The sequence below is a fragment of the Magallana gigas genome, chromosome 4, assembly GCF_963853765.1.
Source record: "Magallana gigas chromosome 4, xbMagGiga1.1, whole genome shotgun sequence".
In the NCBI taxonomy this organism is placed as follows: Eukaryota; Metazoa; Mollusca; class Bivalvia; order Ostreida; family Ostreidae; genus Magallana; species Magallana gigas.
The window spans coordinates 14,995,974-15,009,922 of NC_088856.1; the positions used below are offsets into that span (position 1 = coordinate 14,995,974).

Genomic DNA, 13,949 nt, shown 5'->3' on the forward strand with positions numbered 1-13,949 from the left:
TGCATAATGAAATATTTCCGGAACACTTCTTATGTTTATGACAAATAAAACAAAAATAATATCATGTTCAAATAATTACGTAATTCATTGATGAATACATTGTTATTCTATAAATATGATCAATATATCAAATTCTTTATTTTTATATTAAATGTTTACACAGACTTCAAGAACTTGATTCTATAATAATATTTTGAGTCCTTGAGTGAAACGAAGAATCAATTAAAAAATTACCGCAAATCGGGAAGTAAACGCACTCTTCGTATATTTGGGCACATTCGCAGGATCTTGGAAAACACGTCTTAGTTTTCAATACAAAACCTAAAGCCCGGTATTGCATACGGGGGTCCTGGGGTGGGGGTTCGATCCACTCCTGACCCCCCCCCCCCCCCCCCCTAAATTCAAAGTTATTTAATTCACGTAATTGATAAAGCAAGCTATACAATAAGATGTCGATATGAGATATATCATTTTATGCAGTTCGCCCTTTGCTTTGCACACAGAAAATTTTTATTCCGAATGTTAACAAATCTATATGCATGAAAAGTCAGTGGGCTTCTTTTCCTAATGCAAAAGTTAACATGTTTAAGTTTTTTAAACATCTAAAACTTGAAAGTAAAAATACAAATTAATTATTATCAGTCATTTGCATGTTATACACCGGTATATATTACTGTTCATACATGTATTTGTTTTACATTAACTTTAAAACTATGCAAACTGATGTTTATGAGGAAACTGTCATGTATATTGTTATATCATGTTCGTGTTCTTTTAAAAGATAAATAAGCTTGACTCACATCCGTTCATTTATTAACATGAAACACAATAAAGGAACATAAATGACACTGCGTAAAATCTGTTATCACACGGACCCCTAAATTAAAAGGTGAAATGTCAAATGTTTCTACAATCGACACTTAAGCATTGTTATTCCCCTTCATTTGTCGCCTCTGTGCTGTTTTTGTATTACCTCTTCTGTTGGCTTTGTTGTTATGTCTCGTTTCCGCTGATTTACACGAATAGGTTTGTATCAATCAGACTTTAAAGAATTTACGTGTTGGTTTTTTCACTCTTTGTGAGGTTTTCACCACGGGAAGATGATTAGAATTCTGTACACAGCTATTGTTCTCTTATTTTATTGCAATCCTGGATCTCCTCAACAAAATGGTAAGTATATATGTAATATGGTTAATTATTAACAGTTAATATTTTTTAATGATCAAACAAATGCACACGTACGGAAAAAAAATATTTACTGAATTTATTTTTCTAACTCTAAGCTATGTGTCATTATGCTCTTAATGAGTTGTATATCAAGTACTGTGGAATCTTTAAAATTCGTGGTGGCTCAATATTCGTGGGTAGCCCTAACCCACGAATTTATATCCTCGACGAAAAAAATAAAAGAGTTGGTTATCTTACTGAAACTGAAAACAGACGCATCCAAAAAATTACATCCCCACGAATAAACAAAAAAACCCAACAATCCATGATCAATGGCCCCTATGAATTCAAATGATTCCAAAGAACTACATGTATTCCTAAATCTGCCTTGTTAAAGTAATATTTCATTGATGTCTTTCATATCAAAATGTTTTTGATTAAATTGAATATATAATTTTAACATTTTTAACTGTCTTTGTCTATGATAACATTAAGAATTAAGTTTGAAGCCTATAGCCCAATGATTTAAAATTCATAAAAAGATGAGCAACACAAAACGGGCGTGTCTTGTACATGTAGCATCACCGAAAAACGGTATCGGCTGCGCCACGTAGTAATACATCGCATGTGCTACAAGAACAAATAGTGGGTTTAAAATGTTGTTTTAAAGTGTACAAATTGGAAATAATATAGTTATAAGTAATAAGGAATCATTCTTTGAATCTTATGAGGTGATAATTTTGGTCAGAGCGTTGTCAAATCTATTTAGTTAACATTGTACAAATAAAAACAAGGTATCCAGAAACCATAACGATATACAATGTTCATGTACATGTTAATACACTAAGGAAGACTTTTTCTGTACATCAGGAGGATTGGCCCTGGAGAGACTACGAGCACGGTTTCCACGATGTACCATTACCTGTAACCCCATTCCAGGGAATACCCCAAGACAATGCATTTTACCTGGAAGATTTCAGGTGTACCGTGGAAGATTCTGCCGTGGATGTGATGTGGTCAACAGAAACTGTGCCAGCAGATTGACCCCTTCATACTGTTACAGAACCTGTCAGAATATCAGCCGAACACTCCCGAGACATTGTAGAATTCCCGGCTCCGTGGTCAACAATCGTGGAGTGATTTGCAGGCTCTGTGATCGAGTTAATCCAGCGTGCCCGGTTAGACCCGCTCGTCCAGTCATCCCTCGTTGTCCAATGAGATGCCGAGAAGTCGTGAATGGAACTCCCGGACATTGCGTCACTTACGGACGTTACGTCAACTACCAAGGACGGCCGTGTCAGATGTGCGATGTGGTCGACTTTAGCTGTGTAAGAAAAAACCTTACACTTTGCGCCGATGCATTGGAAACTTGTAAAGGAGCTCCGAAGGGAATGCCCGATTTCTGCCTTTCGCAAAATGTGACCAGCGCCGCAGGAGCTCCACCATGTTTGACGTGTCCCGTCATCAGTAATTCCACCGGATGTGTATTTCCGCCATGCCAAAGATGCACACCACTTACACAGATACCCACAGTTCCTCCCGAGTGTATCAAAGATGGCGACATTGTGCAGCTTTCTGGTTATCCGACTAAATGTAGCAAATGCCCTTATGTTGACCCTTTTTGTGCTGAGCTTGAAGTTACCGTTTGTGGAAACCAAATGGCTAATTGCGTCGGTGCCCCAATGGGGACACCCCAAAAGTGTATCGATCAATCAGTGGATTTTTTTCTTGGAAATCCTTGTCTCTCCTGTCCGGTTCTGAAAACGGAAGAGCCCGGATGCGTGAAGGAGGCCTTTAATATCTGTACGGGATTTGTGTGTCCGTCCGTCACAAGAAGGACGGTTCTGTGTTTTGACAAGGGTCCATTTTCAACAACACCTAACGCCACGTGTAACACATGCCCCATCCTACACAGGCACAAACACCCTTCATGTGCCACCATTAATTCCGTTCAGCGACACTGATGGTATCAGAATTATGACGACACAGTCCTTGTTTAGAACTTTGCTCTGATGAACGTTTTAATTATTCGCGCGTTTCAAACTGTAAAACTGCAAAATGTCACTGTTTGAGAATTTGTAAAAAACTTGGTGAAAAAATAGTTACGCTAGATAGATAATAAAATACATATATCCTCATTTTTTAAAAATCTGACAGTGTATCTATAAACCTCATTTGTGCCTCATATACAGTGTAGTTTCTTCCCCACTTCTATTGCATATAAAAAGAAACATGTTAAACGTTTTGGAAGCTTCCCGGGGACGATAAAAATAGAACAAGTTTACTGGTCAAACAGGTTCCAATGTTACTTGTAATAGCTTTTAGATTTTACGATAGAAATTAAATTGAAATCGAACCTTAGTACAAACATTGCGAATATTGTGATTTATGATATAATATCCATCGAACATAATGTAATAAAGCCCATTTATTCCAAATCTTTACGATATACATATATGTATGTTTTACTGATATTAGACCATTTGTTAGCTTTATGAATGATCAGACACTTTTATTAATGTGTCGTAATTAAAAGCCGTAATTTTCTCTGATGAAATTTCTAGTATTCAATCCCTTATACTGTGGATCATTCAATTAAAGAAAACCGCCCACTAAACCCCCCCCCCCCCCCCCATATAGAAAAGCCTAAAACAAACAAATAAACAAACAAATAAAAAGTCCCAAGTCGCGCATCTCCTCAACAAAAGTAAAATCACTAGGATAATCTTCTCTTATTCAAGACAAAGACTCACAATGAAAGGCTTGTACTTTTGGATTGGTCGCTATCAATGACCAAGCATTTTTACCCAGCAGTCCAAATAATTATGGTCCTTTTGTGTCTAATGTCCTTGTGACATGTAATGTTGAACAAATAACAGAATTTCTGAAATATAGAAATCGAATGTGTTGATTAAACACGAGCAAATCATCAATGGTTCTTCGTTCAATAGATGACTGATTTACTATATTTACGATATTATTTTACCAGAGAGAGAGAGAGAGAGAGAGAGAGAGAGAGAGAAAGAGAGAGAGAGAGAGAGAGAGAGAGAGAGAGAGAGAGAGAGAGAGGGGGGGGGATTAATGGATTTACATGTAGGCATTTGATGGTTTTAAGAAAAGGATTTAAAAATACATATGCAGATGTACAAAAATTAATGAGGAATATTGTTGAAATGTTGCACTTGCATGTCAAAATAATTGATAAAATTGATTAATAATTGTTTGATGTTAATTAATAACCAATTTATGCTCTAAAGGGTATAGTTAAAATATTTGTTTTGAAAAATCAATGAATTTTAGAAGAAAGCAAAGCACACATAGTTTTTAAAGCAAAACTCATCTTGGGCCACGCAAAAGTGGCACATCGTCGATGATTTGATTAAAAATGTAAAAGAACATGCCTTTTCTCAGCTGGCCATTTCCCATTCAGCTAGTGCTTTTCTGCAGAAAAATTGCAATACAGCTTTTTTCATCGAAAAGTAATTAACTTTTAATTAGAGCATTTCTTGGAAATGAAAACATGTCTTGATGAATATTACGTCAATTACTCGACAAACATCCCCGGACAGACAAAAAACTGAGCAAGGTCATTTAGCGAGCTGTCCCGCAGAAACACTTTAGTGAGTACGATATCGATCCGTTTCGATCAGGTGCTTGTTTTAAAGACTTGGTAACACGCACCCAACCATCTATTTACATTGATCCTAATGGATATCAATATATATCTTTTGAGAGTCTTTCTGTGATCTTATTGCTATCACAGCAGTATAATTGAAATTTGTCAACCCATCTACAATGGAGCTTTCGGCGATCTCTATTGATGGGAAACACAAAACCATGCCTTTATTTCTCTTAACGCTATGAACGCTGTCGGAGATTTGTGCGATGCTGAGGAAAATAAGGTAATGCAATTTTAATTGTTACTTATATATTTAGCATTTTTAAAGTATCTGTTTAAGATTGTTGTTTAGAATTGATAAAACGTTGAGGTGTTCATAGAAAAGATTTCGTTGCATTTTGCATGGATTCTTTATTTGATAAAAAAAAATATACAAGAAATTCAGCGGTTTGCCAAAATGAGAGTTGAAAAAGGGTCAAATACTTTATAAATTAATAAAATATAGTATTTTAACTTTCCTTTGGAAGTATACAGTTATATATATGTAATAATTATTTTCGTTTGAAGAAATACCCTTTTGAAAATGGTCGAGCGGCAACCAAACATATATAATTAAAGGTGTTTCTTTTCATATTTGAAATATCAATATTTCCTCCAATTTTGTGAACGATAAGCTGCATGCTTTGTATTTCTAGAGAAATATTTCGTATTGGTAAAAGGTTGATGCTTTGAAGATAAAAATCAACAAATTTTATTTACCTCAGTGGAAGTTCAAGAAAAAGATCACGGTTATAAAGGTTTTCGTTAATTCACGCCGCTAATATACAAAATGCACTTTTTGAATTTTAAACCAACCGTCTTCAGGTGAACAAATATATCAGTAACATTGTTCATATAGGCAATTTTAATTTTCATACCTGAATTAAGACGTACCATATGACCAGATTTCCTGGATGTTGATTTTATAGAAATGCATGCTTGTGTGCAAGCTAGTGTTAAGGCCAAGCTTCAACCGCTGTATACAGTATTTTATTTCGGGCATGAAATGCTGTGATATTGTTATACAATTTTATGTTTTCTCATGCTGCTCAATCTCGCACAGCTAGGTCTTTGCTGAGTAAAAATTGAATCACGCCCATCTAGAGATGAAACATGTCATTTAGAAAGGTAAAATTGTTTTATGAAATATAGTCTTTCACATCCCATCAACAAGTACATGCGATGTATATTTGGTAGTTATTTAGAGTGAATTAAAGGTCAGAGGTCAGACGACACGTTCCTCGAGCATCTTTTTTGTATCTCCTCGCAAAAAAGACTTCCAAAAAATATTATTTTAAAATTATTTTCGAATTGATTAAAATTTACTGATAAATGGATGTATCCCGTGGCCGAGTGGTTTGAGCCGTGGCCGTTCACTGCAGGAGCGTAGATTCTAGAGGTCGTGAGTATAAAGCCCGGCCGAGATCGAGTTCTAATATAGTGAATTTTGCTGTGTTGTATAATTTATTTATTTTTATATCAGCAATTCCAGTGTATTTTCAACAAGATTATATATTAGGAAATTGCATACGCTAGTATTTTGCAGATATGTCTGGTAAGGTATCCTAATTTTTTGCAAGAAAGCTTATATCAAAGTAGTAGTAAACAATTAACAAATTCCTGGAAAAAGTTATATAAAATTAAGGAACGTGTCGTCTGACCTTAAGTTGAATTCACAATCTCGTATCGGAATGACAATTTTTTAAATTTTGAATTTAAACGAATAGAAAAGTGGTTTTAAATTCATATATTTGACTTGCAAAGGCGTCTGACCCGGGAGGGGGGGGGGGGTTAGTGGAACTTAGCCCCCCCCCCCCCAACACACACACATTGCAAAGTCATACATAACCATGACCAAAAACCCTAATTATTTTTTGCTTTTTAAGATCTCTGATTAGTCTAGCCCCTACCCCCCCCCCCCCCCCCCCACCCACACACACTTTTAATTTGTTTCCGACCCCACTGACCTTTGCATAAATATGCATCTATATAAATAAAGATAAAATCCAATCAAGACTTATCTTTAACCTTATTGATTTTTTTTATTAATATATCAACTGTTTTACCCTTTGCCTTTGCGTATACAGTGTATTTGTAACCAATGTTATTCATATTTTGATATTGATTCCATTACTGTGATACGGTTTTTAACCGAGTTTTTATGAAAACGGGTTTCTGAAAAAGGGCTATTGCTTCATGAATCTGAAAAATCTCAATGTCATTATACCTAATAGTTTCCTTATTGTGATTCAAACGATAACCCTTTTGGAATAACAGCATCACTTATTCATTCATTTTCACAGAAAATAAGTGATAAGAATCAGGTTTAGGCGGTCTTTGAAATGGTTACTGGATGGCGCCAAATTTCCACGCTCCAGGAAGCAGTCTTTTTGAACTGACTCGTCTTTCGATTGATTTTTGATTTTTTTTTCTTTGTGTTTGGAAAGACTGGACCCATTGTCATTTACATATACATTTGCACGCACGTGCTAAAAATGTTGTTTTGTATATGATTAACATAAATATTGAAAACTGAATGTACTGTAAACGTATTATATTTAGCGTGCACGATATTTAGCGGAAAATAATTTGTCAACAAGTTAGCGTGGATTTGATTTAGCGTATTTTTGAACGTATCTATTTATCTACTTATATATGCAATATTATTTTACATTTGGCGATGTACTTAATTTAGCGCACGCCGTTTTCCGCCAAAAACGCTAAATAGAATACACAGCCAAATGCAATACGTTTACAGTAATTCATAGTTCTGTAAAACCTGTCAGGACTGACATCTACACGCCCCGTATATCGATTGGTTGAAACCTTAAAAAAAATCACGGACTGCACGAACTAATCATGGTGATATCAGACTCAGATTCCAACAGACGGTTTTATTTAACGTGCTAATGACAATAATTCTGTTTATTTAACTTATTTGTTTACAATCAATTTAAAAGAAAGATGTCAATTTAAACAATGAAATGCTTTCTTTGATTATTCACAATTATATACAAAACTCGATAACGCGGGTTGTGTATTTTTTTTCTTCAATGTCGCATCCCGCATGCTTCACCAAAAAAGCATTTTATTGATTAATTGTTGAGAATTTGCAATAACTGATAGATATATGATTTAGATTCAGACAAGCTTTATTCATCTCATATTCATAGTTGTTGAGCTTTGCTAATACGTATTTCGATATATCTAGACGTCACACATTTCCTTTCCCTCTGACACGTGAATACAACTCATGCCATATATTCCCGTCAATTTGCTAGATTTTGAAAAATATATGATATTAAGTAAATATGCAATGAAAAAATCTCAATAGAGCAACTCTGAAAGAGCATTGTGACACCCCCAGTTTAATTTGAATTAATTTGAAAAGTATTTCAAACAATCGATAATGTAATCCTAACCTTTTTTTTTTATCCTGTACTAGTTTCTCTAACTTGTATTACAATTTATTATTTTGTTGAAACACTCTCTTTGCTCTTAAAAATTTCCAACTTTCTCAAAATTCATTGCCAATTTAAAATTAATGTATTTAAGTTAAACTCGGGCAAATATTTAAGAAACCGGTATTTTCTTTCATACATAACCTAAAACATTTCATTTCTCTCTTTTTAAGTGTGATATCGATGTAATTAAAAATAAAATTTGCATCATATTTGCGAGTAAGACCTGCAAGAGTACAAAAGGATTTGGGATGGGTTGTTGTAAAAGTTTTTTTGGCACGTTTCGTTTATCGCAAGTGGAATAATTAATCAGTATTGTTGACATCAATCTAAGAAACAGGATGTGACAGGTTTCTCTGTTTTTCTTAGATACCGCTCTTCCTTGACTTTGGTTTAAGCACAGGGTGTGTTTGGAATATGCGACTGCCCTGTTTCCTGCCTTAAATTGAACCGCTAGCCGAGAATCTTTTACCTTGTGACGTCCAACAATTAAACGTGGTTAAAAATAGATTAGGTTTAATTGGTTAACGAAGCCTCTCTTAATAACAACAGGCGGCCGATCACGATAGGTTGTCGACTGAGTTCGAAAACATTACCTCGTTAATGGATAATTTATTGTTTAATTATCGCCTTGATTTCTTTTTTGCTATAAAACAACAGTTTTCCGATTTCTTTTGGATCGTGTTAACAAATGAATTCAATCTCAACCACTCACCAAAATAAGGATCTTTTATTTATTCTTATGACAATACCTATTGTAAAACTTGCGTGAGCTACGTATGAATAATAACTACAAATACCATTCTAAACACAGATATTTCGTTCAGTGCAATTTATTCGTTGAATCTTTGATCTTCAAAAGTAGTTCGAAGTTTCATATTGAAATAAATTACATTTGTAGTCATTTTCCGAAGACACTGCAATATATCTTTACAAGTAAGTAATTATCACATATTTGTTATAATTATCTGTCTAGATAGATGAAGAATGACAAACTGCAACTACACGGCAAGCAATGGCACCCTGATTAGTCTGACATGCGCAGATAACTGCTGCACCGGAAGTGGTGCCAATTACTGTTCTACAGCAACTTGTTCAAGCACTTCCACTGCAAGCGAGGACAATTTACCAGTATTGTAAGTCACTTACAAACGGTTTTCTTGGATAAACTCATTTTTCTCTTTTATAGAACGTTTGGACAATTGCAATAATATGCGTCCATATCAAACTATATCCCAACATTCTGTAAAATTCGGACCAGTTTCATGCCTACCATTTGGAACCTTTGCATTATTAAATAGGTGATAATGTTTCTGCCTAATATTAAAAACTTTCAATATTATATGATGATTAAAAGGCACAATGCAAATTTGGTGATGCACGAAAATCAACTAAATACAAATAAGGTGTGGTTAATTGGTTTTTTGATATTTACCAATAAGTAATAATTTATTAGTTTCATTAATATTACAAACATATATAATGATTGTCTTTTATTGATTTTAAAGTTTCTAAACTGCAACTGTGAGATTTTTTTAAAGCTTCAAAACTTCACTAGGATATACAATTGGACCAAAGCAGCAATAAAATCAGAGGGTCTTAATAGGAATTTAATTAATTTTAGGGGCCAGCCCTTTTTCTTGGTATTAAATAAAAGGTCACTAAAACTACACACATTTTGATCAACAAGTGTTTACAAATTCGTTATCGTTCTTGAGATATCTGAGAAAGACCATTTTAGGGGCCGACCCTTTATCTCCCTATTGGGGCCATTTGACGAAATTTTGAGGGTTGAATATTGTTGAGTACATCATTTTGAGCATCTTTTCTTCTATACTGCTTATCAAAATATGTTTCCTTTAACAGATATATATTATCAAAGATTTGAACTTCTGACCCCCCAAAAAACCCTAATTGCGTAACACATGAAAAATTCTTTATGTTCTGTGGGTACATTACAGTAAGATAAACATTTTTAATTTTATAATCTATCAAAAAATATCCCTTTGTAAAGAGCTATAGATATAATACTTTAGCCCCCTCTGGAGCCCTAGTATTAGGGGCCAGCCCTTATCTTTTGATTTTACATGAAAGCCCTTGTAAATAGTTACTTTTTTTACATTACATGTCTTAACAAAATATTTTTCAAAAAATAGACAAAGAAAACCATAAAAAATCATGACGTCTTTAAAATCTCAATTTTCGGGTCCAGGCGTGCTTCGGCGCTATTCAAGATACAAATGATTTAAGCACATGCAAAACTTCAGTCTTTTGTCTACAAACCCAGAAAATTTCAACTTTATAACTGCAATAGTTAAAGAGGCGTTCCACCGACAAAATACCCCTTTTAAATTCCTAAAATCGATGATATCTCAAAAACGGAAGGGACGTCATCAATGAAAAAAATTTGCAACAAGGTTCAGATCAATACCTATCAGATTAGAAAGTTTCATGAAAATCAAATCAGTAGTTGCTGAGAAATGGCGTGCACAAAATTTGTAAGAAAAAACAATAATAGGGAAGAAGAAACCTAAGAAAAAAAATAAGGTCTTCCGTTTCCATGGAAACGGAAGACCTTAATTAATATACATGCTTTAAGATTCAATCAATGATTTAAAAATTATTTCAAAAAATCCTTAGAGATAGTTTAATTCATATATACACATGATAAGATAACGGTCATAATTCTAGCCTTGTCAGTGTTTGTATGATGATAATAAAGGACCCTTAAAACGTTCTCCCCAGCCTTTTTTCGTTACTGACTATATAGAAATAAGTCTTTATTGATGCTATGGCAAAATGTCAGCGGAGCGTAGAGTCGATGAATATCCGCAAAGTTTTAGTTCAGCAGAACTCTTTTAAGTAACATCTGCGTCAGCAGCATAAAATCAGTTTCTTAACAGATGAACTTTTTGCCGACGGCATATTTTTGCATCTGATGATGTTCGACGTCATTTATTACAGGAACAGTCCATCATTGATCGACTGTTGATTTTTATTTGTCTTTGCACTTTAAAGAATGAATTGATGATGATCGAATGAATTATATATGTTTCAAATTGTCAGTAGATGGAGCGTTTCTCCATTCATTTCCAGTCCTAGGTTTAAATGTTGTTTCCTTTTTTACAATTATCGGAGATTCGAGGAAGCTAATATGGGAATTGGCCTTATTTTTATGTATTCAATTTAGGCTTTGAACATTGAATGTAAATTGATTTTTCCTTTGAAAACGTTTAATAGATTAGCCAGATTCATTAAAATGATTGAGGTTTTTATGATTGAATAAATTTTAATTTATAAGGAATTTAGGATTACATATAAAATCAATTTTAAGATATAAACATATTTTCATTAACAGGTGTCACAATGATTTAATGAATGTTGTAAATTTGCTTACCGACGGATAATCATAAAATGCCATAAAAAAGATTACCCTGTAATAATTTCATCTTAATGACAAGTATCTTATGACGTTTAAAGTATCTTTGAAATGAGCACAACATTGAATTCCACACATTTTTATTGCGTGCTTTTTTCAAATGTCAATAATCAAAGACTTGTCTGCTCTTCCAAAAAAAAGGTTCCATATTGAGAGTAAAATTATCTTCAGGGATTATCATGGTTGAACAAAAGCTCTAAAGATCAAATTCCATGCATATTTTCTCAGAAATAAAGATGAAATAGAAAATGGAATGTGATGTTGAATGAAATGGATCTTTGAATTTTCAAACTGGTTTTTGGGGCGTTTCCTTTACAGGAAACAATGTGCTCTAATAAAGATCTTCAAACAAAAGTCATTTTTGTGTATCCAAAAAACGTTATAGATAAATAGGAGTGAATGTCATATAGACAGATTCAGATTTAGGTTGATTAATTCTTTTCAAATGGTACAAAATTTAGAATAAATAATTTATAGATTTATATGATATCGATATATCGACTTTTGTTGCTGCTTATATTCGACGTTGAATCCTCAAAAGTAATTTGCTCATGTGATTAGTTGAATGAAATGTTTTTTTTCTTTATAATATCATAAGTTGTCATAAATTTTATTTTTGTATTAGTTTTTATGATGAGTTGCATTAAATATTAAATCATTTTTTCTTCTTCAGATTTTGGGGTATCTTAGGGGGACTGTTTGCGGTTGGAATCATTCTTATTGCTGTGACCTACATCGTTTGTCGATTCAGGTCTCCTAATAGTTGCAGTAAGTAAAACAAGTTGTGATGTTTTTTCTATAAATATAAAATTTGTTTACATATCAATATCGCAAATATTGTGTTTTCATCAATATTTTCTGAACATCATTATTCACTGATTTAGTGAATGAATCGATGCACAAAATCAAATGATCATCAAAGCAAACAAAGTGTCAAATATTTCAATGAACAGGATACTTTTCCGTGACTTAGGTATTCTCAAAACTTTGTATTTTACAAATTAAATGAAATCTGGTCACCAAAAATATCAATCAAACAACCTAACATAACTCATATTACATATGAACTATTTCTTCCTCTAAACTGTATTTTTATACAATTTTCAGTGAAAGATTATTCAGATGAAGAAATATTTGATGCAAATTCAGTGACATCACAACGACGACGGTCCTCGTTATTTGTGACAAAGTACTTTATGCGAAGAGAAAGTATTTGGAGATTAAAGACTAGAAGAAAATCGCAACTAACTGTGAAAGTGCATGGGACAAATTTAGGTCATGCAAGTACAAGCAAGTTAGACGCTCGGGTAGAAAATTTATCGAAAACAACCTTAGTGAACAATGGAGGGTTGAAATCTACAAATGGAGGGGGAGGAGGCTATAAAAATTCTCCTTCATCTCTACCAGAAGTGGTTGATTGAATTATTTTAGTGATACTGATTGGTGGTTCTGCACCTTCGTAGTATCTAACCATACATGATTCTCAAATTATTATACATAAACCATGTTGTCGTATTTAGAAATACTGTGGTTTCATCAATATTCGTTGAATACCAATTTTCGTGGATTTCGTTGTCAAGTTGATCCATGAAATTAAATGTTCAATAAAATGCAATTTCTATTAAAATTTTGTATTAATAGGGTAATTGGTCACGAATTTACATATCCTTGAAACTGTGATTTTCACTTTATCCAGGGAAATTGATACCCTTGAATATTTAAGAAACCACAGTACGTATGAAATTGTTAGAGAGAGAGAGAGAGAGAGAGAGAGAGAGAGAGAGAGAGAGAGTCTTTTGAAAGTGCAAATACTAAAGGAACAAAAAAATTGGTACACTGCAACAACGGAGCTACTCATTTTTATATATCTGTGTAACTTGTCTTTCCTTATAAGGTAACCGTAACGATCTCAAGATTAGAAGATAAGTTTACTAAAAGTGGCAGCGTATCTGTTATCTAGTTATCATAATGTAGAATTCTTTATTCTTTTCATATACATGGATATCATATCATACCTGTTAATATATTTACAAGCATTGTTAAGGAAGTTGTAACATTTAACTCTCGTGGGATTCATGGTCTCAAAAACGCGGATTATACTGAATGATATGGCCATGAGATACATTGTAACTTGTATATGAATGTCAAATATGTACAATGAAACATTTCAGTGTCAAAAGTGTTGTTTACTTACGATTTTTATCTCGGGAGCATCTTTTGATTT

General features: G+C 33.5%; 1 protein-coding gene and 1 long non-coding RNA gene across 2 annotated transcripts; both read left to right on the plus strand.

Moving 5' to 3' along the window:
- Nucleotides 1-9: 9 nt before the first annotated feature.
- LOC105339323 (uncharacterized) lies at nucleotides 10-3,563 on the plus strand. Its single transcript, XM_011444814.4, has 2 exons — nucleotides 10-1,170; nucleotides 2,038-3,563. Exons 1-2 carry the CDS (start codon nucleotides 1,101-1,103, stop codon nucleotides 3,129-3,131), a joined length of 1,164 nt encoding a protein of 387 aa, XP_011443116.3. The 5' UTR covers nucleotides 10-1,100; the 3' UTR covers nucleotides 3,132-3,563.
- Nucleotides 3,564-4,808: 1,245 nt separating this feature from the next.
- Nucleotides 4,809-13,904, plus strand: LOC105339322 (uncharacterized). Its single transcript, XR_010712857.1, has 4 exons — nucleotides 4,809-5,069; nucleotides 9,263-9,422; nucleotides 12,399-12,493; nucleotides 12,833-13,904. It is a non-coding gene; the product is annotated as an uncharacterized lncRNA (long non-coding RNA).
- Nucleotides 13,905-13,949: the final 45 nt, after the last annotated feature.